The 26,669-nt window shown below is 36.9% G+C and overlaps 2 protein-coding genes across 6 annotated transcripts in view; one reads left to right on the top strand and one right to left on the bottom strand.

Annotated features, from left to right (window-relative positions):
• LOC127442077 (SLAM family member 9-like) overlaps positions 1-26,669 on the bottom strand; it is a 284,700-nt gene that overhangs the window by 227,252 nt on the left and 30,779 nt on the right. The window lies entirely within an intron of this gene.
• Positions 5,983-26,669, top strand: part of LOC127442065 (macrophage mannose receptor 1-like) — an 88,200-nt gene continuing 67,513 nt past the window's right edge. Inside the window, exons 1-7 of one of the 4 annotated variants that reach the window (XM_051699780.1) lie at positions 5,983-6,807; positions 6,898-7,233; positions 8,089-8,439; positions 11,811-12,134; positions 12,561-12,911; positions 12,996-13,319; positions 18,557-18,684. In XM_051699780.1, coding sequence (XP_051555740.1) covers positions 6,402-6,807; positions 6,898-7,233; positions 8,089-8,439; positions 11,811-12,134; positions 12,561-12,911; positions 12,996-13,319; positions 18,557-18,564 — 2,100 coding nt within the window. In that variant the 5' untranslated portion in view covers positions 5,983-6,401 and the 3' untranslated portion in view covers positions 18,565-18,684. Of the gene's footprint in view, positions 6,808-6,897; positions 7,234-8,088; positions 8,440-11,810; positions 12,135-12,560; positions 12,912-12,995; positions 13,320-18,556; positions 18,685-26,669 lie in introns of those variants that run through there. The other 3 variants (XM_051699779.1, XM_051699776.1, XM_051699777.1) reach the window with 3 other exon arrangements.

Below are 26,669 nucleotides of genomic sequence, written 5' to 3'. Positions count from 1 at the left end.
TTTATGCTCCAAAACGACATGTGTGACGCTCCTATTCAACCCGCTCCATACGGCACTCGAACCAGCGTCTCTGGCATGAGAGGCAGATGCGCTAACAAGGAGGATAATGGCAAGTTTGCACTACATTATTTTAGGCCCGATTTTCACTCGCCGACAGTTTTGTGGAGATCGCCGACAAAAGGCCAAAATCATAAGCAAATCAGAGCTCGCTCCCGTGAGCGACGAACGCAATGTATGAACTATCAAAGACGCTATCTGAGAGAAGCGCCGACACATGTCAGCGAGATATCTAGCATTTAATGAACCAAAGAGAGCGCATGTTACACCACTCCTTGTCTCTCTCCACTGGCTGCCGGTTGATGCACGTATCAAATTCAAGGCTCTGATGCTGGCATACAGAACAGTCACTGGGTCTGCTCCAGCATACCTAAAATCATTTATGCAGAGCTACGCGCCCATTAGAAGCCTGAGGTCGGCTAAGGAACGTCGCCTTGTTGTACCAACACAAAGAGGCACCAAAACACTTTCCTGGACTTTCAGCTTCATCATACCACGTTGGTGGAACGACCTTCCCAACTCCATCCGTGAAGCTGACTCACTCTCTGTCTTCAAAAAACGACTAAAAACACATCTTTTCCATGAGCACTTAACCAGTCATTGAAAAAAAAAAAAAATAATTCCTGTTGCACTTTATTCTGTTTTGAATACTATTCTGATGCTAGTGAAACTTTGTAATACGGCACTTTTCATACCACTGTCTCCTTAAGATGATTCGTTTATGTTTTCCTCTTTTGTAAGTCGCTTTGGATAAAAGTGTCTGCCAAATGAATAAATGTAAATGTTAAATATCTGGACCTGTCTGCGATTCCAAATCGCGTAATGTAAAATGTGTTTTGACTGAATACAACTGCAGCGTTGACCTACAGCCAATGTAAGTGGGAGGAGTCCTGATGTACCTGCAACAGAACATCAACTAGCATGGCTGTGGTATCAAGAAAGTCTCATTGGACCGAAGAAATGGAGGAAAAATTAGTGGAACATTGGCAGGAGCAACAGCGCCTATTTGATGTTTCCTCTGAACTGTACCACTACCGGGTGGAGCAAGAACAGAGTTCGAGAGAAATTGCCAATTCTCTTGGACAGTCAGGTAAGCAAATAGATAGATTTTTCAGTAGAAGGTATTTTTTCATATTGTAACCAATAAAATATATGATGCCTTTAGGCAATGAAAAACATTCACATCATATTCTGAAATGCATAATATGATCATGCATTTGTTTTCATATCTCGTATCACTTCTCACGTGTACTCTGTTGTGAAACGTAATTTGTAGTCCAGGCAGAGTTGTCGGGGACTCATCAATAGTGAAATGTTTTGTAATGTGTTCACCCCTGTTGCCGATTCCTTGTGTAATTTGAAAACCCTACGACTTGCATGACAAGACAGACAGTTGTGTGATATGAACGGTACCACAATCCAACATCTTCGAATGTCATGTAGTGTGTATGAGGCATAAAGGCTACAGCCCCTAGCATCAGTTGCTAAAGCACCTCTTGAGGTCAGGAGAGTGAGGTTTTTTTATACACATTGCACAATTATCTATCAGCTGGCTCCCATTACACTCACCCCCCTAAACCTCACTCTCATCTGGGTCACAGCACCATTGTGACACTCCTGTTTCACCTGCTCTGTATGGGACTTGAACCAGGGTCTTTGACATGGGAAACGGGTGCGCTAACAAGGAGGCTAAAGGCTACTTGCCCTATGTTGAGGGTGATAAAAAGAATGATGTAGTTGGTGATGATTAAGATGGTTGTTAGGTTGGTGTTGCTGAAGATGATATTAAAAATAGTGGTGAGGTTGATGTTGATGGAGAGGATGGCGAAGGATTTTTTTTTTTTCGCTTGCTGTCCAATTTTTATTTTTTTATTATGTGGGGTAAAATATCTAATAGTATATTGAACTTTTAGTTCACAAGATTAAGGAAAATTATATTTCTTATATGTCACTTTTGATGTTAGCTGAAGATGAGTGAGTTTAACTTCTGTTTCTAAACAGACTGTGCTTGTTATACTACTATTAAGACTGCTATGACTTGGAGAGATGCTCAGAGCTACTGCAGACAGCACTTTACTGATCTTACATGCATTAGAAATCCAAATGAAAAGCAGATAATTGGAGTTACACCTTCATATTGGATTGGCCTGTTCCTGGATTTTTGGCAGTGGTCTGATTAGTGGAGTCTCATTTAGACACTGGACAGCATGACAACCATCCCAGACTTCTGGATCTGGTGACTGTGTTGCAGTGGTTACTTCTAATTCTGGAAAATGGGCTCATTACAGTTGTGACCAACAGCAACTTTTCATATGTCATGGATGTGAGTTTAATAACCAATCAAATCACTTCACATACAAAAAATAAATAAATAAATAAATCTCAGAATATTTTGTTACATTGATTTCTTTTTTATCAAATCAGATCATGTTTAGTGACAATGACTGGCACTGGGAATGAATGCTACAGGAGGTGTCTAATTGATGAAGTTGATATTTGCACCATTGCTTTGTCAGTCACATCATCCAAATCATCATGTGTCTAGATTAAGTCATTTGGCTCTATGTGTATTTTCTATACTACAAGACAGAAAGTTGGACCTGAACGTCAATGTACTGTATATAAAATCAATAAAAGTTTGAAAATATCTACAATGTTTTCCCCCCTTTGTCGCTCTATCCATAGGGTCCAAGCCTCTTTCTCGAAAGTACAACTATATAAATGTGCGAATGTCGTGGCCAGAGGCTCAGAGTTACTGCAGAGCAAGGTAGACCGATCTTGCTACTGTTGACACCATGGATGATGTGAGCAGGCTGGTAAATCCAGGAATCAATTGTAATGGGTCTATCTGGTGAAATTATCCATATGATATTTCTTTATATATTTGTTAATGTGTTTGTTTATTGATATTGCAAGAGTGTTTGTGATCATTGTGACTTTGTTTGTTGACATTCGTTGTTCAGATAGTGAGCATCTATCTTTGTATTAAAGTCTAAAACCCTTTGAAAGATTGTTTTATGTTTGTTCCCGGATCCATGTGAAATCTGATATCATTGTGGTTTAAAAAGAAAAAAACAAACCCATTAACATGGACATGCTAATGCAGTGGTGTGTGTCTAAGAAATAACAAGCAAACAGACTCCGTACAAACAAAGTCTTTTAACAAGAATACACAATGCATTATGTAAAACCAGTGGTATCAAGGTATTTGTTTATGCAAATGATTTCTTGTGTATTGATATACCATACCATAATGTAAATTTTTTAACATCAGGGCAGTTGAAACATTTAACCATTTTCTTGTCTTGCAAATTTATGTAATATTTGCAATAGAGAGTGGAGAAATGTTAATAGTTGTGTGAATTTATGTAAAGGAAGGGAGTAAGTCCAGACCTGAATTGGCTCAAATTACACAAAAGCTAAGAAAAAATTTATGTTTACAACATGTATGGTTAAGAACAAGGAGGTGTATGATTTTGGAAAACAAGAGATCTGACTGTCAATACTGTAGAAATACTGTAGGTTTTTTTTATTTTTTTATTAATTTATTTTTTTTACTATAGACAGTTTTAGTACTCAAAAGAGCTTTCTGGTCAGTGACGTGATACAATGTGCAAAAACGTCTTCAGTGAAAATAATCTTTTTGCATATGAAAGGTTGATTCTCATGAAACCTGTCAAGAAAATATCCCAGTCCTATTTTGCTCCAGAATTATAAGAACCAAATAAAAAGTGGCCTGGGTAGCTCAGCGAGTGAAGACGCTGACTACCACCCCTGGAGTTGTGAGTTTGAATCCAGCGCATGCTGAGTGACTCCATCCAGGTCTCCTAAGCAACCAAATTGGCCGGTTGCTAGGAAGGGTAGATTCACATGGGGTAACCTCTTTGTGGTTGCTATAATGTGGTTTGCTCTCAGTGGGGTGTGTGGTAAGTTGTGCGTGGATGCTGTGGAGAATAGCGTGAAGCCTCCACACGCGCTATGTCTCCGCAGTAATGCGCTCAACAAGCCATGTGATAAGATGCGTGGATTGACGGCCTCAGACGTAGAGGCAACTGAGATTCATCCTCTGTGACCCGGATTGAGGCAAGTCACTACGCCACCACGAGGTCTTAGAGTGTATTGGGAATTGGGCATTCCAAATTGGGAGAGAAAAAGGGAAGAAAGTAAAAAAAAAAAAAATTATATTTTGCATTTAGAAAATGAAGCATATTTTTAGGGCCATTAAGATTGCCAGTACATTGTGTCATATTGGGGGTTTTACACCCCAATTTTCATTACAACAATGCAAAAAAAAAAAAAAAAAAAATTTAAAAAAAGGTCATTGTGATATTCTCATAACTAAATGAATAACAAATTAAAGATTATTTAAACTGGAAAGTATGTATACAGTACATCACAGTAGTTATGGTACTGCCTTTCATTTTCCCTTATTTTAATATAAAAAAAATAATTGAACAACAGCATCTTTATTGCCGTAATACAGTCAAAATAAAGACTTAAGGTAATGAGAATTATCATTAAAAACAATGGAAATAGTAAACGTAAAATGTCCTGATGCAATGCGAAAATGTGAAAAGGGGGATAAAATGTACTTAAATGTCCTGAAAAAAATATGTCACAATGCAAAGATGGAGTGGTGGTGGCATAGTGGGCTAAAGCAGAAAACGGTAAGCAGAAGGTTGCTGGTTCAATCTCCACATCCACCATCACTGTTTCCTTGAGCAGGAACATAACTGCAGGTTGCTCTGAGGGGACTGTCCCTGTAATAAGTATGTCACTTTGGATAAAAGCATGCCAAATGTAAAAATATCTTAATGGTCCTAAATGTAGATTTCACTTTCTTTATCCAAATGTAAATTTGAATTTATTTGGGGTTAAATATGAACAGGACATTTTTTTGACAGGTTTCGTGTGAATCACTTGAAAATGACAAATTTTTGTCATCATAATAGAAATGTGAATTAATGCTTATGTGCAACATGCTTAATGCTAAAAAAATATATCAAGTATTTCTTTACCATGATATGTTTCTATAGTGTTAATCCTTCGTAACTGCAAGTGTTTAATTCTACAAGGTGTACAAGTAAATCATTTCTTCATGTTAACATTTTAGATTTTGACTTTCAGAGAATAGAATGGTATGGTGTATTCTGATATTTAAATGTTAATAGAAGTGCAATTTGTGTCAGACCCAACATGGTCTCGTGACAACTGGTAATAATTCGTACGAAATGGCGAAATTGTAAGATATCACACGAATTGTATCCCCATGGCGACAAACCAATCAACAAACAGAATTTCAAAATGATTTAAAAAATTATAATAATTGCTTGCCTCCTATCCAAAACTTTATTTTAAGAAAGGAATCGTCCATGAACAAATTTGGTTGCTCTTTTCATATTTATCAATGCATATGACTCCGTAATACACTTTACTCCTTTTTTTAACAAATCCAAACTTTTACTCTCTTTTGTGGTACACAAAAGTTATTTTCCTTTTTAAGACCATGGTTTTGGGTTTGGGTAAGGGGTTAGACTTTATGGTTAGGTTTAGATTATAACTTAAATTTAGGAAAAATCATAATATAATTTTTTGTTTTATTTTCTCTATGGGAGTAAAAGTTGTACATGATTGTTCAAGCCCACTTGTACGATTTTACCATCTCGCAAAATTATTGCGACTTGACATGAGACCAGGTTAATCAGACCCCATATCATGGCAGGATGCCAGTGGTTCACTTTTCAGTTACAAGCAAATGTGAAATAATTTGTGGCATATATAATTTTTTACACAGAATGTGCACTTTTTTCAGATTAGGCTTCCAGTGCAATATGAAAGGGTGCTGAGAGTAAAAATGTTTAATGGTTGCTGAAAGCATTTTCAAATTATAGAAGAAATCTAATAACAAAATATGCAATTGGCATGTAATGTGTAGAACTTCATGAATCAAGGGCATTAAAATTTAGCAGACCTTTCTGCAAGTTCTGTGTTGAAAACTTAAGGAAAGATTTAAGAAGAAAGCATGATTAATACAAATAATTACTGAATCGTTTGGTAAGTGGTCTAATGTTTAATTAAGAAATTTGGAGTTCACTTCTCAGGTCACTGTACATTTGTAATGTTATAATACATCACACTCCTGACTGTGATTCTGAAAATAGCAGGAGATTATTTGTTTGGTCATCTTCCTGTTCCTCATATCATATGCTCATATGCTTTATTGGGTACAACAGCATGCAATGATGATGAATGGGCAGAGAGGAGCTGTGTGAGCAACCATGGACCAGAGGTTGGTTGTTCTTGTTCTGCTGTCAGGTTTGTATCATAATTTGTAATTTGTTTGCATGAATGTCTGCATGTGCATATATTTGAGTAAGTTCATATTAACAGGGTTCTTGTGGAGCAGTTCTGGTCTTTCACGACAGTATCACTATATAAATGAGAGAATGTCCTGGAATGATGCTCAGAGTTACTGCAGATCGAGGTTCACTGATCTGGCTACTGTAGACAGCATGAATGATGTGAGCAGGCTGGTAAAAACAGTGGATGCTGGTTACAGTGGATCAGTGTGGATTGGACTGAAGAGGGGGACACAGAGTCGCTGGGGTTGGTCAGATGGAGATAATGCTACACAGAACAGCAGCTGGAATCCAGGGAAGCCTGATGGTGAAGGAGAATGTGTCTATTCTGCCAATGGATTTTGGTTCAATCACCCATGCTCAAAGCGGCTATACTTTGTGTGCTACAATGGTGAGTATTCGGTTGTTGATCTGTTTGAATATTTAGTTTAGCTGAGAAAGAAAAGCTGTGGACTGATTCTTTTTGTTCAACTGTTGATAGAAAGCACTGGCTACAACATGACAGAAGCTTGGAAAAACTGGACAGAAGCCCAGAGCTACTGCAGACAGTATTACACTGATCTGGCCACCATCCGCAGCTCTGAGGAACAAAACCAGCTTTATAGTATTGTTGGGGATGGGCCATGGGTCTGGATTGGTCTGTTCCTGGATTCTTGGGAATGGTCTGACCAATGGAGCCTTTTCTTTAGATACTGGGCAGCAGGACAACCATCCCAGAGTTCAGGTTCTGGTGACTGTGTTGGCATGTTGACAACTGATTCTGGGAGATGGGTTCCTGACAACTGTGATCTACAACGTCCTTTCATCTGTCATGGAGGTGAGTTTCCTAAACAAATCAGATCATATAAAATGGTTCTTGTTTCTGCTCCACGTGATTTCATTGTACATTTTTGGACACTGATGAACATTGTATCATATACAGAGGGAAATAATATTTTTAAAATAAATTAATCTTATAAATTTAGGTTTCTTATTCATTTAATTTTATGAAATTTAAATATTTTCTTCATTTTAATGGAGAGGAGGTTTATTGAGTTCCTGTGTCTAATTGTGACTTGCATGACTTCAGGTCCTGAATTAACTTGTAAGACAAAATAAATCATTGTCTTTATTTAGATCAAATGTTGATTATAAGCAGGCCCAGAAGGAATCTGTGCTTGCAGGACTCCACAAAAAGCTCTGCATATTTCCACAAAATTGCATTTGTCATTCACAAAAGTTCTATACATTCCCCACCCCTTGCAGCATTGTTTATTAAATATTTTGGCTAATTTTATGATGGTTTCAGCTAATAAGAGTGGTGCATGCTCATATCAGTTTGACACAATTTACTATGTTTAAATCAATTCCGCAGAATCCCACATATTTCCTCTCAAAATTAGCACAGAAAATCTGGAAAAATTCTGCAGATCCTGTCTGTCTGTCTGTCTGCCAAAGTGTGATTTAAACAAAACATTTTAGTTTTTGAAGAGTAAATTGATAATGACAGAACTTTTGTTTATCAATATGCCAAACGATACTGACACAGAACTACTCAGGCAAACTTCTATTCGCAAGCATGAGGAAAGTTTGATAAGATAAAAATATCCTTTAACAAGTCAAATAATGGGTGCTCGCTGTCTTTAAATATCCTTTCAGTGTTTTGTTTTTTTTCTTTTTCGCTGTGTCAAAGGACCCAAGCCTCTTTCTCGACAGTACTACTATGTAAATGAAAGAATGTCGTGGCCAGAAGCTCAGAGTTACTGCAGAGCGAGGTACACTGATCTGGCCACTGTTGACACCATGAACGATGTGAGCAGGCTGGTTAATAGAGTGAATCCTGGGCACCGTGGTTCAGTGTGGATTGGACTGAAGAGAAATACAAAGGAACACTGGGCTTGGTCGATGGGGGACAGCACACTGTCTGAGTACACTAACTGGGCAAAAGTCTTTACAAATGATGAAGGTACATGTGGAACAACTGTCAGTGCATGGTGGTGGGTTCATCCATGCACAAGTACTCTACCACTTCTCTGTTACAAAAGTAAGTCCTCAAACTCCTTTACTCTTATGGCGCCTTTTCACTGTCTACAGTTTCGATATATCGAAGCCACAGAGTGCCGATTAAAAAATTATGAAAAAATAAATGATCAATCTATTAATTTGAAAATAAAAACGTGGATAAAAAAAAAAAAACTGACAAATAAATAGACACATTTAAATGTGTTTATTTAATTGACGTTTAAAAATGTAATTATATTTAACAATAAAATTTTCATTAAATAAATCATGTATTTAATCCATTTTTAAAATGCAATTAAATGTAACAATAAAATAGCACATTAATAAGTCTTTTTGCGAAGCGTATCAGAAGTTAATGGTCTCTTGTCTCCACTGCTGTTTTAATGCCGAGTGCGGCCCTCCTCGAGTGTACACAATGAAAGGGAGCAGTTAATCACCATGCAGTCAACAGAACGAGCCCCCCGACCTGGGACTCTGACTGAAAACACAAGCCTTGGCTGACATTTCCTTCCCTCTCCACCGGTGCTTGAGATAAGAAAGTATTGTCATAAGATAGTATTGTTCGGAGAACAAAGCGAAAAAAGGTTTTTATGAAGTGTTAATCTATTGTGTTTTTTGTGCTTTAAGTAAAAGTAAATTAAACTTGTTGTTGTTGCACCTCCAGTGTTTATTTCACACACACACAAAAACTGCAGCAATATGTAGAACAAGGCACTTTAAACAAATTTTGCAAAAATGTTGTTAGGGTAACATGATTCTTTGAGACAAGTGTGGCGGAATGAGCCGCCCCTCTGGCTTGTCATCGTCACCCCGCCTCTTAGGGCCGCCCTTCAGCGAGGCTCATGATGGGAGTTGGGTGGGAGAGCGAGAAGAAGTGCATAATTAATGAGCCTCGTTTGGTCAGTGGTGAATGAAGCTCGCCTGATGGGGACGCAGTGCTCTTTAAAACGCAGTGCGCACCTCTTACATTACATTACATTTACATTTATGCATTTGGCAGACACTTTTATCCAAAGCGACTTACAGTGTACTTATTACAGGGACAATACCCCCGGAGCAACCTGGAGTTAAGTGCCTTGCTCAAGGACACAATGGTAAAACCTCTTCTCAGGGAGCCGGCTTCAAATCTCCATGTGTGCACACACTGGCATCCTCACACGGCCAGGACCAGAGCTGGGAGGGATCAGACGAGTGGACGCGCTTCCGGACCCCATAATGAGTCGCCGGGGGTGAACTGCTCATGTTGTCGCTGACGGGCTAGATGCCGGGCAGCCTTCCCCTCACGCTTGCCGCGGGCCTGGGAAGACAGGCCGCCAGTGACGCCGCCGCCCCACGCGCCGTGGACTTTGCAGGGGAGCGTCAGCGGCTGACTGATCCAGCCCGTGCCTGGGCTTTCCCTATGAACACTACCCCGCCCCTTTCACGGAGCCCCGTTCACCGCGAGGATGCCAGATTCCCCCTTTTATTATGAACACTATTCCCCCTTAGACACTTTATTACCGCTGTTAGACATTTTTACGTTTATTATTGTTTCCAATAAATGCCTCTCCAAGGCTTGATGCCACACCCACTGTGTCTGTCTCTTGCTCACCCTGCCACAGTGGTGGAGAATGAGGGCACTTTTGTGGGAAAAGATGGCACAGTTGGGCACCAACAGTTACATCACTCTTCCTCTCATTCACCGGTTCGATGGAAAGCCTGGAGTGGGACAGAGAGAACACGAGGACGGCCTCCCAGCTGCAGCAAAGGGTAAGTGGCACTTAATAAGCATTTACCCTGTAGCTGGCTGAGGCTGTCATATTAATTTGTGTTTTTTTCTCTGTTCCCACCTGGGTGTGAGTTAGAGGAGGAGTTGGCCCAGAGGAGTATCCCTCCTTACGTCCACTCCAACCATAGGGCCTGGTTGAGGAAGCAGCATTCCCGTGTGGGTGGCTAAAGAGTGTGCACCTCTGGCTCTGAATTCTATGATTGGATGTGAGCATGGGAGGAGGTGCCGACGGGGTGACGCTTGGGGGGGGAGGGGGCGGAGAGATGTGGTGGAATGATCTGCCCCTCTGGCTCGTCATCATTGTCCCGACTCTTAGGGCCACCCTTCAGCCAGGCTCACGACGGAAGTTGGGTGGGAGAGCGAGAAGAGGTGCATAATTAATGAGCCTCGTTTGGTTAGAGGTGAATGAAGCACACCTGATGGGGATAATGCTTCATCACCACTGTCTTTAAAACGCAGTGCACACCTCTTCTCTGGGAGCCGGCTTCAAATCTCCATGTGTGCACACACTGGCATCCTCGCACGCCCAGAACCAGAGCTGGGAGGGATCGGACAAGTGGACGCACTGCTGGACCCATTCTTCGGACCCCCGGACACCGTAATGAGTCGCTGGGGGTGAACTGCTCACGTTGCTGCCGACGGGCTAGATGCTGGGTCTCCTTCCCCTCACACTTGCCGCAGGTCTGGGAAGACAGGCCGCCAGTGACGCCGCCGCCCCATGCGCCATGGACTTTGTAGGGGAGCGTGAGCGGCCGACTGACCCAGCCCGTGCCTGGGCTTTCCTTATGACCACTACCCCGCCCCTTTCATGGAGCCCCGTTCACCGCGAGGATGCCAGATTCCCCCTTTTATTATGAACACTATTCCCCCTTGGACACTTTATTACCCCTTTTGGACATTTTTACGTTTATTATTGTTTCCAATAAATGCCTCTCCGAGGCTTGATGCCACACCCACTGTGTCTGTCTCTTGCTCACCCTGCCACACTAGGTTGGTCGCTTCTGCAGAAAATAGTTGTTAATTCCCAATTAGTGTTCATAGTTTTCATTGGAATACTTCTGGACAGATGGCCACATGATCTACTGTAGATCTTTTTTCAATTTACCTGCATACACATCGATCTATAAAGCTTCATACTAAATTAGTATACTAAGTTGGATCTGAAATAATGAAAATCAGAACTCCATGCAGCTCCTGTCAACTTTCCATTGGAAATTAATTATCAAAGGACTATCATCTGTCATAATCAGTGAAAAGGTGTCATATCATACCTTTCATTATCATTTTATAGTTTTCCCTCAAGTCAACATATAAAGTTTTTTGCCACACAAAAAATTAATAATTTAGATTTTCAGGACCATTTTCTACCCTGTGATCATAAGAATTAAGAAATTAGGCCATACTGCCCTACTAAGGCAGCAAAAAATGCAGTAAATACACATTTAGTCAAAATTTAGTTATGACCAAAATGGGGTTCTATATTCAGAGTGAGACTATTTTGTAATCCACATTTGTCTGGACAACTTCAGTTTTTCTCAGTTTCAGTGTTTGCATAGTTAATGCTTTTTGTAGGGCAGATTAGCTGAAGATGTGAGGGTTAACCCTTAACTTTTGTTTCTTCACAGGAGGCGGTGGTTATACTGCTATTGAGACTGCTATGACTTGGAGAGATGCTCAGAGCTACTGCAGACAGCACTACACTGACCTTGCAAGCATTAGAAGTTCAGAAGAAAATCAACTTGTTGGTGATACTCCTTCATATTGGATTGGCTTGTTCCTGGATTTTTGGCAGTGGTCTGATCAGTGGAGTCTCACATTTAGACACTGGACAGCAGGACAACCTTCCCAGACTTCTGGATCTGGTGACTGTGTTGCAATGGTGACTTCAGATTCTGGAAAATGGGCTCATTACAGTTGTGACCAACAGCAACCTTTCATGTGTCATGGATGTGAGTTTAAAAGCCACTCAGATCACTGTACATGAATAAAAGGTTTTCATATGCATGGTCTTTTTCATTTCAGAATACTATTGTCTTATTAACAAAGTTATACAAGTCTTGGTTATCAAAAACTTCTATACATCATCTAGTGTATATTATCAGTTGTCTAGATTCAGCCCCTTGGCTCTATGTGTGGAATCTATGAGGTGCTATAATTTGCAAAATAACATCTTTATTTACATTTTAATTTCATCCAGCTCACCAAACAAGACACCAAGCAAATATTTTCTAACACAGTATAACAGATAAGATACAGTATGTTGAAACTTGCTCTAAGTCTTATCATCATATTTGATACAGTAGGCCTACTGTATATAAAGCAATAAAATCTGTGGATATATTGTTTTATCAAACAGATTTTCTCTTTCCTCACAGGGCCTAAGCCTCTTTCTCGGCCTTATGAATATATAAACAAGAGCATGACTTGGAATCAAGCTCAAGCCTACTGCAGAGCGAGGTACACTGATCTGGCTACTGTAGACACCACAGATGATGTGAGCAGACTGGTAAATATAGTGGAACCTGGATACAATGGATCAGTGTGGATTGGACTTAACAGGAGGACACAGATTCGCTGGGCCTGGTCTATGGGGAACAGCACACTTTCCCAGTACACTAAATGGAAACCAGGGGAACCTACTGGGGATCAAGAGTGTGTACGAAGTTCTAATGGAAGTTGGTACGATGAGAATTGCACCACTAGTCTGCCATTTGTGTGTTACAATGGTGCGTATTTAATAATTCCGCACAAATGTTTATAGTTCACTTAAATTTAATTAGGGTTGATCCTTATCTAATGTTTCTAAGCAGATGGCACTGGTTATATCATTATTAAGATGGCTATGACTTGGAGAGATGCTCAGAGTTACTGCAGACAGCACTACACAGACTTGGCGAGCATCAGTAGCCCAGAGGAACAGCAACTGATCAGTAAAGAATCATCAGTCTGGATTGGTCTGTTTCTGGATTCTTGGCAGTGGTCTGACCAGTGGAGTCTCAATTTCAGATACTGGACAGCAGGACAACCATCACAGAGTTCAGGATCTGGAGACTGTGTTGGCATGTTAACAACAGATTCTGGGAAATGGGCTCAATACAGCTGTGACCAACAGAACCCTTTCATCTGCTATGGGGGTGAGTTTCCCTCAATCAACATAATAATATGATTCAAGCATAAGCTTTGCAGGTCATTCTTGAATCGAACATTACAGAAAAATATGCATGTATGAATTTTTTAGGAATTTGACTTTTACTCTGTATTTCTTTAGATGACAGGTTCATTAAAAAACAGACTGTTAGACTGAAATTGTCCAGCGACGAAAAATGCAATTTGAATGATCCTTCAACACAGACTGCAATTCTGAATAAGGTATATCTCTTTCGTAAAGGAATATTCTGGGTTCGATACAAGTTAAGCTCAGTTGACATCATTTGTAATGCTGATTACCACAAAAAATTATTTTGACTTGTCCCTCTTTTTCTTTTAGCAAAAATCTAGGTTCCAGTGAAACACTTACAATGGAAGTGAATGGGGCCTATCCATGAATGTTAAAATAATCACTGTTTCAAAAGTATAGATACAAGACATAAACAAGATGTTACCATGATTTTAGTGTCATATAATTGCTTACTACATTTTTCTGTGTAAGGTTATAGCCAATTTTACAACTTCATTGCCATGACGATGTAATGTCAATACACCCTAAAACCCTAAAACTACAGTAAAAATGACAATTTAAACAACTTTAGAGCTCAAATAATACATTTTGAAAGAATAATTAATATAAGAGCATTCATAACGATTTAAGCTCCACATTTCTGCATTTAAATGCTCCAAAAATTGGCTCAATTCACTTCCATTGTAAGTGCCTCACTGTAACCTTGATTTTTGCTTTTTTTAAAGAAAAGTAGGGATTTATTTTTGTGGAGATAAATATTATGCCACAAAAGCTGTTTTTGTTGAGCTTATTTTTTAGCTTAACCTGTACTGAACCCAGAATATTCCTTTATATACTGTGATCAGTTTCATGTATTGGGTGAAATAGTTTAAAGATGCACTCAATAACTTTTGTATATGTGTCATCTTGGACTTACACTGACACCTTCCTGTTTGGATGCAGCATCATTTAAAATCTATAGTTTTCAGTTTCAGATGGCATTGTAGAAATTTAATATTCACAGTCAGCCATGATTACTTTAATCAATGAGTGTGAAATAACAGGACGGTTACTGAGATTAAGCATGTAGTATTCGGCTGGTTGTGTGATTTTAACATGGCAGCCTCCATGTACGGACCCTCTTCATGTAGAATAAAACAGCTTTTATAAGGTTACTGATATGACTGGAGTCTTCATTTTAATGTGAGTGGTCAGGATTTCCTACAATTCATCTCTTTAGTATGGAAGCCGCGGAGTTCCAATTAAAAAAGAATGAAGAAATAAATTATTAATTAATTAATAAAAAATTTAAAAGCGGATAAATAAACCAATTTATAAATAGACAAATAAATAGACATATTTAAATGTGTTTATTTAATTCACATTAAAAAATGTAATTATATTTAACAATAAAATTGTGCATTAATAAATCATGTATTTATTTCATGTTTAAAATGCAATTAAATGTAACTATAAATAGCACATTAATAAGTCATTTTTAAATGCACCTTTTAAATATGTTAAGGTCCTTTTTAATAAAATAATTGCATGAGTATGTTCGGGAAAAGGCAGACCAGCAGAGGTTACACAGAAGGCAAACGAGCACACTTTTGTGAAATAATGGTAAAGCTTACACTACTGTTGTGTTTTACTAGTTGTCAAGCATTTAAAAATAATATATTTTTTACATCAACCTGCTTTTCCATGAATGTTTAATGTTGCAAATAATGTCTGCTTCTTAATCTTGTCTTGTGCACCTCTTCATAAAGAGATTTATTGACTAACAGTAGCTTTACACACATTAAATACAAACTGTACATTGGCATTGAAGTGCTTTATAAATTATTGCATCTTTTTATCACATATCTCTTACAATCATAGTCTTAGTGTTATGGGTTTAATGAATTTAGTTTAATTGTATCAGACTCGATTGTTTTAAAATTTAATTGACAAAGGTAATGGCAACTAACATGTCATAGATGTTTGATGTAAAATGACAAAGCTTTAAGCTAAACCTTTTCCGAAAATAAAATAGCAAAAATCAACAAGTGTTTTATCCCTGCTCGTTTACGGCTTGAAATGTGTAAAATAAAGCCATTTCATTTAAAAGATATACATTTTATTGAAATAAAAAAAAGTTTTTGTTTGTCAAAGTGAACAGCAGTATAATTTTATTAAGCTATATAAACAGAAAAAGTTTTATCGATTTGAATCCCAGTGGTTGTGGATGTTGCAGCGCACCACACTGAAGGAACTGTATATGGGGTTTGTTCACAAATATGACAGAGCGATTATACAATAAAGTAATCTGAAAAAGATTAGGCAGCACAGAGAAGCATTTGCTTCAGGTAGGTTCAAAATCCGGCGGCCACAGCTCCAAAGTCTCCAAATCCCATACACTCGAGGAGGGCCCCGCTCGGCATTTAACAGCAGCAGTGAAAAGACACCATTAACTTCTGATACGCTTTGCATCCACTTATTTTGCTTGGGTTTCATAGAGCACAAACTGCTCAAAACCTCTAAAAATAACTGTCCAATGACAGGCCGTCTTACATCTCCTTCGAGTGGGACATGGAAGAGGGGGTGTGTCTTAAAACTTCTAGAAAGTTTGAAAGTTCATTGGATGCTCCCACGTGTCAACTGTCCAATGGCATTTTTAAACTTGATTGTCAAATGGATAAAGAAAAGCAATTGGCAAATGGAAAAAGAAAAGCCAAAGTACAATGAAAAATAAAAGCCATTAGCAAATAGATGAAGAAAAGCAAATGGCAAATGAATGAAGAAAAACAATTGCCAAATGCTTTTTTAAAACTCAATTTAAAAGGTGTGTTTAAAAATGTGCTATTTTATTGTTACCTTTAATTACATTTTAAGCATGAATTAAATATATGATTTATTTCTGCACAATTTTATTAACTTTAATTATTTTTTTAATGTGAATTAAATAAACACATTTAAATGTGCCTATTTATTTGTCCATTTATAAATTGGTTTATTTATCCATGTTTTTATTTTCAAATTAATAGATTGATCATTTATTTCTTCATTCTTTTTCAATTGGCACTCCACTGCTTCCATACTTTAGAAGTTCAACTTTTTTAATGGGCAAAATATTACTGAGTGCACCTTTAAATAAATCAAGAACATCTTGGTAACACTTTATAATACCTTTCATTAATAAATCAATAACAAACCTTAAATAATGCTTAACAGATCATTAGTTAATGTATATTCAAATAGTTAGAAATATGATAGAATGTGCTTGTTAATGTTTACAAATGAATTTAACTAACATAAGCAAGTGATCTGTTAAGCATTATGTAATGCAAATTAAAATACTTAAAATGTTATCAAAATTTTATTCCTATGGCCTTGCACTTTTGAACATAAACAAACGATTTTTACAAATATCATATAATGATTAACAGATAATTTGTTAATGTACATTTAAATGCTTACAAATTTAATTCAATGTTTTATAAATTATTCATAAATTACCTCATGCACTTTTTTACATTTACAAATGTTTTCAGAAATTATAATTATTTTTCACCACTTTACACACTATTCATGTTTACAAATTATTCAATAATGTCCAGCTTGTTAGTAACTAAGGTCTGTAAAGGCCACACATTTGCTGTTTGTTTGTTGTGGTATGTATGGATGCTTTTACTATTTACACATATTTACAAATCTATTATATATATATATATATATATATATATATATATATATATATATATATATATATATATATATATATATTTCTGTCCCCAATCTAAAGTTGAAACTATTCATCCATTGTAAATGTTTCGTAAAAGCTGTAACAAAGTTTGTGGTTGGGGGTGGTTGTTAAATTTAGTTGTATGCTTGATACAGACATTAATAACACATAATAGCGGAGAAAAATACTAATAGTTTCTGAAAACATTTGTAAACATAAAAAAAGTGCATGAGCTAATTTATTAATAATTCATGAAAGTTTAATGCTGTTTGTAAGCATTCAAATGTACTTTAACAAATTATCTTTATATATACAGTATACACTACCATTCAAAAGTTTGGGGTCACTTGCCTGAAATGTTTCTTATGATTTTAAAAACCTTTTGATCTGAAGGCATATGCTTAAATGTTTGAAATGGGTTTTGTAGACAAAAATATAATTGTGCCAACATATTAATTTATTTAATTACATAACTAAAATTTTATTAAAAAAAATAAAATAAAAAATAAATTAAATGGATGACTTGGACCGAATAATTAAGAAAAGGAGCCACTAAGTGCCCAGCATATAGAAGTTTAAAAAGCATCCCAGGGTGATACCTCAAGAAGTTGGTTGAGAAAATGCCAAGAGTACATTTCTGCAAAAATTAGGCAAAATGTGGCCACTTTGAAGATGCTAAAATATAACATAGTTTTGATTTATTTTTGATTTTATTAGTCACAACATAATTCCCATATTTCCATTTCTATTATTCCATAGTTGTGATGACTTTACTATTTTTCTAAAATGTGGAAAAAAAATAAAGACCGATTAAGTGACCCTAAACTTTTGAACGGTAGTGTGTGTGTGTGTGTGTGTGTGTGTGTGTGTGTGTGTGTGTGTGTGTGTGTGTGTGTGTGTATATATATATATATATATATATATATATATATATATATATATATATATCATTTTTAGATGTTAAAAAGTGCAAGGCCATATATGAATGAAAATTTAATAACATATAAGTTAATGAAAGTTATTAAAAAGTGTTACCAATGCCAGCCAGCTCTTTAGACATCAAACTCTTATGTCTACCAGCAGACCTAAAGTATTAGTGGTGTAATATGTATGAGTTTTATGTGTTGAAGTGTCTCTTGAAACCATTTGATGGCACTGTACTCTCTGTTTTTTTAAAGGGAACACTCTTGTGACAGGTTAGTACCTTGCAGGCTCCATATGTTTAGGATTAGGGTGAGGGCAGGGTTAGGGTATCTGCTGCCTACAAGGAACAAACCCTGACACCTTTGTTCAATGGGCCGAACACTCTTCCAAAAATCTTCAAATAACAATAGTTATATTAGTACATTTGGTAGCAGTCTCTTGAATAGGAATATGGGTTGCTAATGCAAAGGTTGAAGGTTTAGGAGACTGGTAAAGTGCTTTGGATGACATGTGTTTGGTAGACTGATGTTAACCAGCACTCTAATGTTCTGATTTATATTTTCCAGATAAGTGAAAAGCTAAAGAGCATGGGGCTGGGAAGTAAGAGCAAAATAAGCTGGAGAAAGCAAGAAGGTGAAGATGTGTTTTGTAAGGAGACCAAACGTAAAGAGAATTCAGATATAAACTGTGATGATACCAATTTGTAATATACTACTATAAAGTACAAATTTACATTAGTTAATGCTACTTTAAAGTAAAACTTTAAAACAGACTCAGGGTAAGTTATATATGCAGTTTGTAACTTCAGTTAATATTAATGTAGTAAATTTAGTGCATATATATATATATATATATATATATATATATATATATATATATATATATATATATATATATATATATTTACTGTTTAAAATCTTCTTTTTACTAAAATGCAATAAATGTACTACATTAATATTAACTGAAGTTACAAACTGCATATATAACTTACCCTCAGTCTGTTTTAAAGTTTTACTTTAAAGTAGCATTAACTAATGTTAACCAGTAGAATCTTATTGTAATGTGTTACCGGGATTTCTGTCCACTTCTGTAATGTGACCATAAGGTAAATTAATTGTAAAAAATATCTTAAGCAGTACATTCCTATATTTTGCAGATTTTTGTAACATGTTTTCATCCTCTTTATTATTATTATTATTTTTTTTTTTATAAAGATATTTCAAAAGCTTTTCTGTTTGAAAACTGTCTGTAAATGAAAAAGAAAAGTTCAAATAAACAATTAATTGATTCACTTGAGCCCATGTGTAGAAGTCACTGCGTCTTCTTGTTTGAAGCAAACTATTTAGGTAATTGCAACTCTACAACACTATGTTTTTGACACAGATAGTATCAGATGGTTTTCATACTGGGCACATTTGCTGCATTCCAAATCTGATTAAAATTCGTTCCTGGCACCCCCAAAGTGCTGGTATGATTTCAGGATCACTTATGATTCTGATGAACCCGGGTGCATTTACTTGCAACTTGCCTCATCACAAACGCACACAGTGCACATGATGGAGAAAACAATGTGGGATGATATGTGGGTTTCTTATTCATTTGGTGCCATGTCCAGAGTTAGGGTGACCATACGTCCTCTTTTTCCCGGACATGTCCTCTTTTTTCGGACCTTAAAAAAGCGTCAGGCCGGGATTTCTAAATTTGCGAAAATGTCTGGGATTTGGTTTTAGTTGCATTATGATGTGCATCTGGTCTAATACTTCATTGTGTGCGCGTATATTTGCATTGCTTTAACCCCTCTCTGTAAGTCCCGCCTTCTCGCACACCAATAGGTCGATTATAAGAGGCTTGCAGCAACTATTGGCCAAATTCCTGCCTGTCAATCTCAAAGCGCTGTTGTATTCGGCATCAAATAGTTGCTTGACAGTTGCAGCAAATGACAGCTGAGTGGAAACAATGCCCAAACAAAAGTGCAAATTTACAGAAGATTTGCACAAAATATCCCCATGCTTTCGTCCAGGTCGAGATCCGTGGGAAGCAGAATGTATGTCATGTAAAGCTGTCACTTATGTGTCAGATGCTAATAAAGGTGCACGTGATTTAGAAGCACACATTAGCACTGCAAAGCATAAAGGGTCAGCAAAAGGTGAAAGTTCATCAAGTAAATTAATGGACTACTTTTTGCGACCAGGTAAAATTGTTATCACATTGCTTCATTTTCCATGGCCATTCAAAATAATATTAATAGTAAATGAAGGTACACTCATGACATCAAATATTTTATTTTAGTACATGGACATTCAAAAGAATGTTGGACATTTCTATTTATTTATATATATTTATGTTAAGCTAATAGAGTGTCTTTTTCACTGTATTAAAGTCTGCATTCATAGTAACACTGTTTTGAACCCTATTATTCCACCCCGCCCCAATTACGCTCAGGATTTATATATATATATATATATATATATATATATATATATATATATATATATATATATATATATATATATATATATATATATATATAAAGAAATGAACGTTTCCATTGTAAATATTAGTTAAATAAATAAAAACAATTGGCTACATTTACAGCTTCACCAGCCTGACGTAATAAAATAAATTCATTTTTCATTCAGAGAGCAGCACACCGGATGTCAGAACTTTATTTCCCCCTCATATATGGTGCTGTTGAAGTGATGTAGGAATAGCCAGCCTATTTAAAAATAATAATAATGATGGTTACCCAGTTTGTAAATTGTGACGAAAAAAACTGCCATCTCATGCAGGGAACACTCCAAACCTGAAGTAGGGGAGAGCTGTGGCTTTGTTGTTTATTCATTGTCAAGTGTCAAAATTACTGCTATAGCCTATTATACATGACAAAGTTAATAAATGACTTTCAATGACATCATATTTTAGTTTATCTTATATTTATTTTAATTAGATCAGATACATTTGTTAGAGGGGGATTTTACGCTGTAATATGGTCATGTTACAATGTGCTCCGCACCTGTCACCATAGATTGGGCACATTGTAACATTTCACTTTACTTATTCCCAGGTAGATGGTGAAAAAAGTACACGCTGTATTCATAAAACAAGACCACATATTTGTACCAGACATGTGTAAAATTAATGTGAAAAAATACAAATATTTTGAACCCCAAGTGTATTTACACAAACTTAAGAAAAGTTTAAAAAGAGCTTAAGAGCTTAATTATAAAAAAATAAATAAAATAAACGGCAAATAAATAATCATTTTTGATTGTAATAAATGCTAATGTCTGAAGAAAAAAAAAAAGTACAGTTTTACCTTGTCGGTGTAGTTAGTTTTCTTTATTTTTAGCAAGGTAAGCCCGTTTAGAATCAAAATAAATTACAAACGCGATTATTGAATCGAATGCACAACTTAACTGTTGCGGATCACTATTGTAGGAAATTATTCTTTATATATATATATATATATATATATATATATATATATATATATATATATATATATATATATATATTTCGATTATTTAATATTTATAATATTGCAATGCACTTTAACACCGTGAATTTTAGGTAATTGCAACCCTTCAACACTATGTATTTGACACAGCTATCAGATGGTTTTCATACTGGGCACAGGTAGTTTGTTTGTTTGTTTGTTGTTGTTGCTTTTTTATTGTTGTTGTTGTTTTCATTTTCTTTTTTTTTCTTTTTTTTCTTTTTTTTTTTTTTTTTACAGTTATCACATTCTATTTCAGTCTTTATTGTCCTTGGGAGGCATTTCAGTTGGTAGAGAGCAGCCAATAACATGATCTTAAAATGATCTTATGAGCTATTTATAAAAGTAAGAAAAAAAAAGTATTAGAATAAAATCTATAAAATTGGCTATCATGCAAACCTCTTACAGGGACCAGGGAGATACTCGCCATCCGCGCAGATGATTAAATTAACTGTCAGTTTAGCTTTACCTTACGCAATTGATTTGTTTACAAGATGTTGAAAGAGAGGGCTTCATGAGAAAAAAGACGCGGTTATCAGTAAACTCAAAATGCTTTACATTAGACGTCACATCGTGATGTCACTTTGGTCGATTGTTCCGGAATTTGTGTGAATGCGAACACAGATTAGTGATGGGAAGGTCGGATCATTTTACTAACTTGAATCTTTAAGTCTCGTTCAGCAAAATGAACGAATCTTTATTCAAGTCATTTCGTTCATTTCATTCATTTGAGCAGAATTAAGTTAAAATGTTACTTTTTCAATAGCCAAATCCCCCCCCCCAAATCCCCCCATACTTTGATTATAGTCCCAATAAGGATACAATTATAATTCAGCCAAGGACAAATTATGAGAAACTGAAATGATTAGTTCACCTCTGGAATCATAGCGTATACGGCTGTCACGTGACAAAAGAACGAATGACTCCGACCAAAAGTCTCAAGAGGTGAACAAACCATTTCTGTTTCCTGTACAGCGCCTATGCGGTTTTCACGTAACAAATGAACAGAGGTTGCGCAATGCACATAAGTGGCCAACACAAAATGAACAAATCACTCTCTGAGACTACTCGTTCTTCTGAGTCACATAAAGTATTCGTTCAAAATGAACGAATCCTTCATGAACGACCCATCACTAGCACAGATTACGGGAAAGCTCTTGAACAAATTTGGCAATCCCAGAACAGTTGCCGGAACTATTTTTCTGGGATTAACACCAGGATTAACACTGTGTGAAAGGGGCCAGTGATTTCGACCGTTTCATGATAGCTGGTGCCAGATGGCTGGTTTGAGAATTTCTGTAACTGCTGATCTCCTGTGATTTTCACACACAACAGTCTCTAGAGTTTACTCATAATGGTGCCAAAAAACAAAAAGTGTCAGTTCTGCAGATGGAAACGCGTTGATGAGAGAGGTCAACAGAGAATGGCCAGACTGGTTCGAGCAGATAGAAAACTCTGGTAACACAGATAACCACACTGTAAAATTGTAGTGAGCTGAATTCCATCTCTGAATGCACAACACATCAAATCTTGAGGCGGATAGGCTACAACAGCAGAAGACCACGTCGGGCATTTTATTAGGACCATAGAGTATTTATTATATTTATGAAGGAGCAAAATTTTCTTCAGGGGGTCATTCCACTACTTAATGGCCTTAAACCAAAAGCTTCTGCACCTAAATCATCAGGAGTCATTTGATACAACAGGTTGTGCTCTCATTTGTGTGCCATAATGGCCATGGTTATGCAAATTGATAAGCAGTGGTGCTCTTTTTACAACAAACAATCTCAGTAAACAAAACAAGGCACCTGGCTTTTGATTTCTGTGACATCTTCACTGAAAATGAACTACTGTATATGCTTATGAAAATTATGATTATTGAAAAAGAGGACATCCATTATTATGGGAATATTTGTAGGTAAAACATTTAGTTGTTACTTTATACAAAATGACTTACAGGGACTTATAAAAGGGACAGTCCCCTGGGTGAAGTACATTGCTTAAAGGTGCCAGTTGTTGACCACATACTGTATGGTTTTCCAAATGGCAACTACACAAACTAATGTTATTTGTTCACTAATTTGTTCACAAACTAATGTTATTGCTGAGAACAAGAAAACTGTTGAAAATAGAAGTGTTAAAACAGATTAGGATGAATGGTTTTGGAAGTTCTGGTAAATTCTGGAAAGTGTTCACTGACTGAAAGGTCTGGTCCTCACATTCTGATGTTTAATTAAGAAAATTTGAGTGTACTTCTCAACATTACGTACTGTATGTTTACAGTCCATTTACAACGTGCTGTATGTATTATACACCCCCCTTACATTTGTGATGAACAATCAGAGCAGATGACATTCCAGGAGCCAGTTTATGGCAGAGCCCCTCCCAAACTGCCAAGGCAAAGAAGAGTGGCTCCATTTGATTAGATCGTGGCAGGACCAACACAAACAAATGTCAAGCAGAGCCATCAGATGAGCTGCTCAAGACAACTACCAGATACTTCAGAAAGTACAGTCCTGGGGTAACACTTTATTTTGATGGTCCCAAATAGATATTTAACTGATTATAAGTGACTTATCAACTGGCTTGCTATAGCTAGTAAACAGTGTTTCAACAAACATTCAGTAGACTTTCAGTAGCCTGTATATAGATCTTTATTAATGACCTACTTACATTTATCAACTGACTTCTTATAGCTAGTAAACAGTGTTTCAACAAACATTCAGTAGACTTTCAGTAGCCTGTATATAGATCTCTATTAATGACCTACTTACATTATTGTTGAGAACATCAGTTCATTAAAAGGTCATTAATAAAGATCTATATACAGATTACTGAAAGTCTACTGAATGTTTGTTGAAACACTGTTTACTAGCTATAGCAAGTCAGTCGATAAGCTGTCGTTTTGCTGCTGTTATACAGGCTATTGAAAGTCTACTGAATGTTTGTTGAAACACTGTTTACTAGCTATAGCAAGCCAGTTGATAAGTCACTTAAGTCAGTTAAATATCTATTTGGGAACATCAAAATAAAGTATTACCGGCCCCGGACCTTCCAGCACTTTGGAAAAGACTTCTCATTGGTCCATGAGTGGTTTCTTAGTGACCTATCAAACCCCCCATCCTAAGGTTTGCCCTAAGACCAGAGGTGAGAAGGACCATAAAAATCTTAAATACCTCTCGAGGCAGCATTAACTTACCATGTGGCAAAAGCTGAAACAAAGAAGCCACAAAGAATAATCTGTACACACAAAATTTACTCCTAACATGGACACAAACTGCAACACATCCACTGCATGTTTGTTCACAGAACTGTTTATGTAAATTGAAGTAGTTCAATTAGCATAATAGTTCACACAAACTGAACTATGATGGTATAAATGAATGCATGCGTAATATTTAATCTTTCAGTATCATGTTTGGTCTCTATATCTTCAGAAAAATGGCAAGAATATTTTTTGAAGAGGTTTAGAAAAGGAACAATGCATAGATGAATCTTAAAAGACATTGTTTTAACTATGTACTTTAAACTATGAAAATGTTCCACACAGAGAAGGGAGGGTGAGCCACACTGTATGGGCCCCCTCCGATGTCAGCAGCCAATCATAGCCCTGAAACAGGAAGGTGCCAAACTGAAATCTCCACCTCATCAGGAAGGTATAAAGCATCCTTACAACAACCACACTTTTATCCTGAGTCCCTGTCCAGAGGGTCGTTAACAGGATACACTTCTATAACACTTCTCCGTTCTGAGTTCCTGGAGTTCGGGAGCAATAACAGAAAAATAATCAACGTTCTGAGTTCCCGGCTGTTTGAGTTTGGAAGCAATAAGATAATAATAATCAACGTTTTGAATCTCTGGCCTGAGTGGTAGGAGATGAAACAGAGTACAAACCATCCAAATGCTATGTCTCCGCTTCACAGAGTGTGCTTCCAGAAGATCAGCATTCCTCAGCATTCCTTTATGTCCAAGACTGTTGAAAGAGAATCCAGCTCCTTCCCCACTGTAATGTGGCCCTGAGCCCCAGTGGAAGATGTTCCCATCACCGCACTCATCGTCCGATCAAGAAGAACGTAAATATCACTACTACACCTCTTTCCAGAGACCTTGGCATTAGTGTATATTATCAGTTTATGATTATCTAATGTTCTTTAGATTCCGTAACCTGTGTATCAAATGTCTTGCAAATAATCTTTGGGTTATTTGTTTAATTATGAATAAGGTTTTCACCTAATTAATTAACAGAGGAACAGCAACTTGTTTTTCATAAGATAATAGTCATACTTTGCCATTGCTACATCCAATTCAACCACTTGCATCTTTCCATCTTATGCACTTTATATACCTATTCATTTGTTTGATCTTTTAGCATATTGGTACCATTTTATAGCTTTTGTTATTTATTATTTTTAATCTTTTTGTAAATAAAATTAATTTCATTACAACTGTGTGTTCCTTGTGTTGATGATACAGAAGAGCTCTAAAGGGTTAGGGAATCTCACAAATCCTTCAGATTATTCAGATGACTGTCACGGAGAAACTCACAGAGGCAGGGATATGGACTTAATCGCGGGGTTTATTAAACAGGTGAATGAAGCAGTGATGAAAACAACAGGTGAGTCGATCCAGATACAGTGGTGATGCAGACAGCAGGTGAGTAATATCCAGAAAGGGGAATAATGCGATGTACAGATGAATAGTTAACTCACAACAGTCTTAAGATATTTGCAGGAAACTTAAACGACATAGGAGAGTCCAAACACTGGAGAATAAACAGAGGATGAACCAACACGAAACACAGACGAGGAGAACAATAACAAGGTAAGTATATTAACAGGTAAGTTAGACAAAACTAGGAAGTCCGTAATCTCAGGGAAAACATTGACGAGAACAGACAGAGAGTGTGTGTGAAGGCTGGGTATTAAAGCAGTCCTTGATTATTCACTAATGATGTGCAGGTGCGTGTGATCAAAACTTCAGGGAGAGTGAGTGCTGTGTCGGCAGTGAGGGAGAGAGAGCGGAGTGTGGAGCGAGAGAGGGAGTCCGGTGGATCCGTGACAGAACCCCCTCCCCTAAAGACCGACTCCTGGTGCCCAAAGATGGATGAGGAGGGCAGGAGGAAACAAATGACAGGGAAGGATCCAGGAGGACAATCAGGAGGAATTGGCAGATGATCCGGTGGC

This window comes from Myxocyprinus asiaticus, chromosome 6 (genome assembly GCF_019703515.2).
Source record: "Myxocyprinus asiaticus isolate MX2 ecotype Aquarium Trade chromosome 6, UBuf_Myxa_2, whole genome shotgun sequence".
NCBI classification, from domain to species: Eukaryota; Metazoa; Chordata; class Actinopteri; order Cypriniformes; family Catostomidae; genus Myxocyprinus; species Myxocyprinus asiaticus.
The sequence above is the reverse complement of the archived record's forward strand: the minus strand, read 5'-3'. Positions and strand labels throughout refer to the sequence as shown.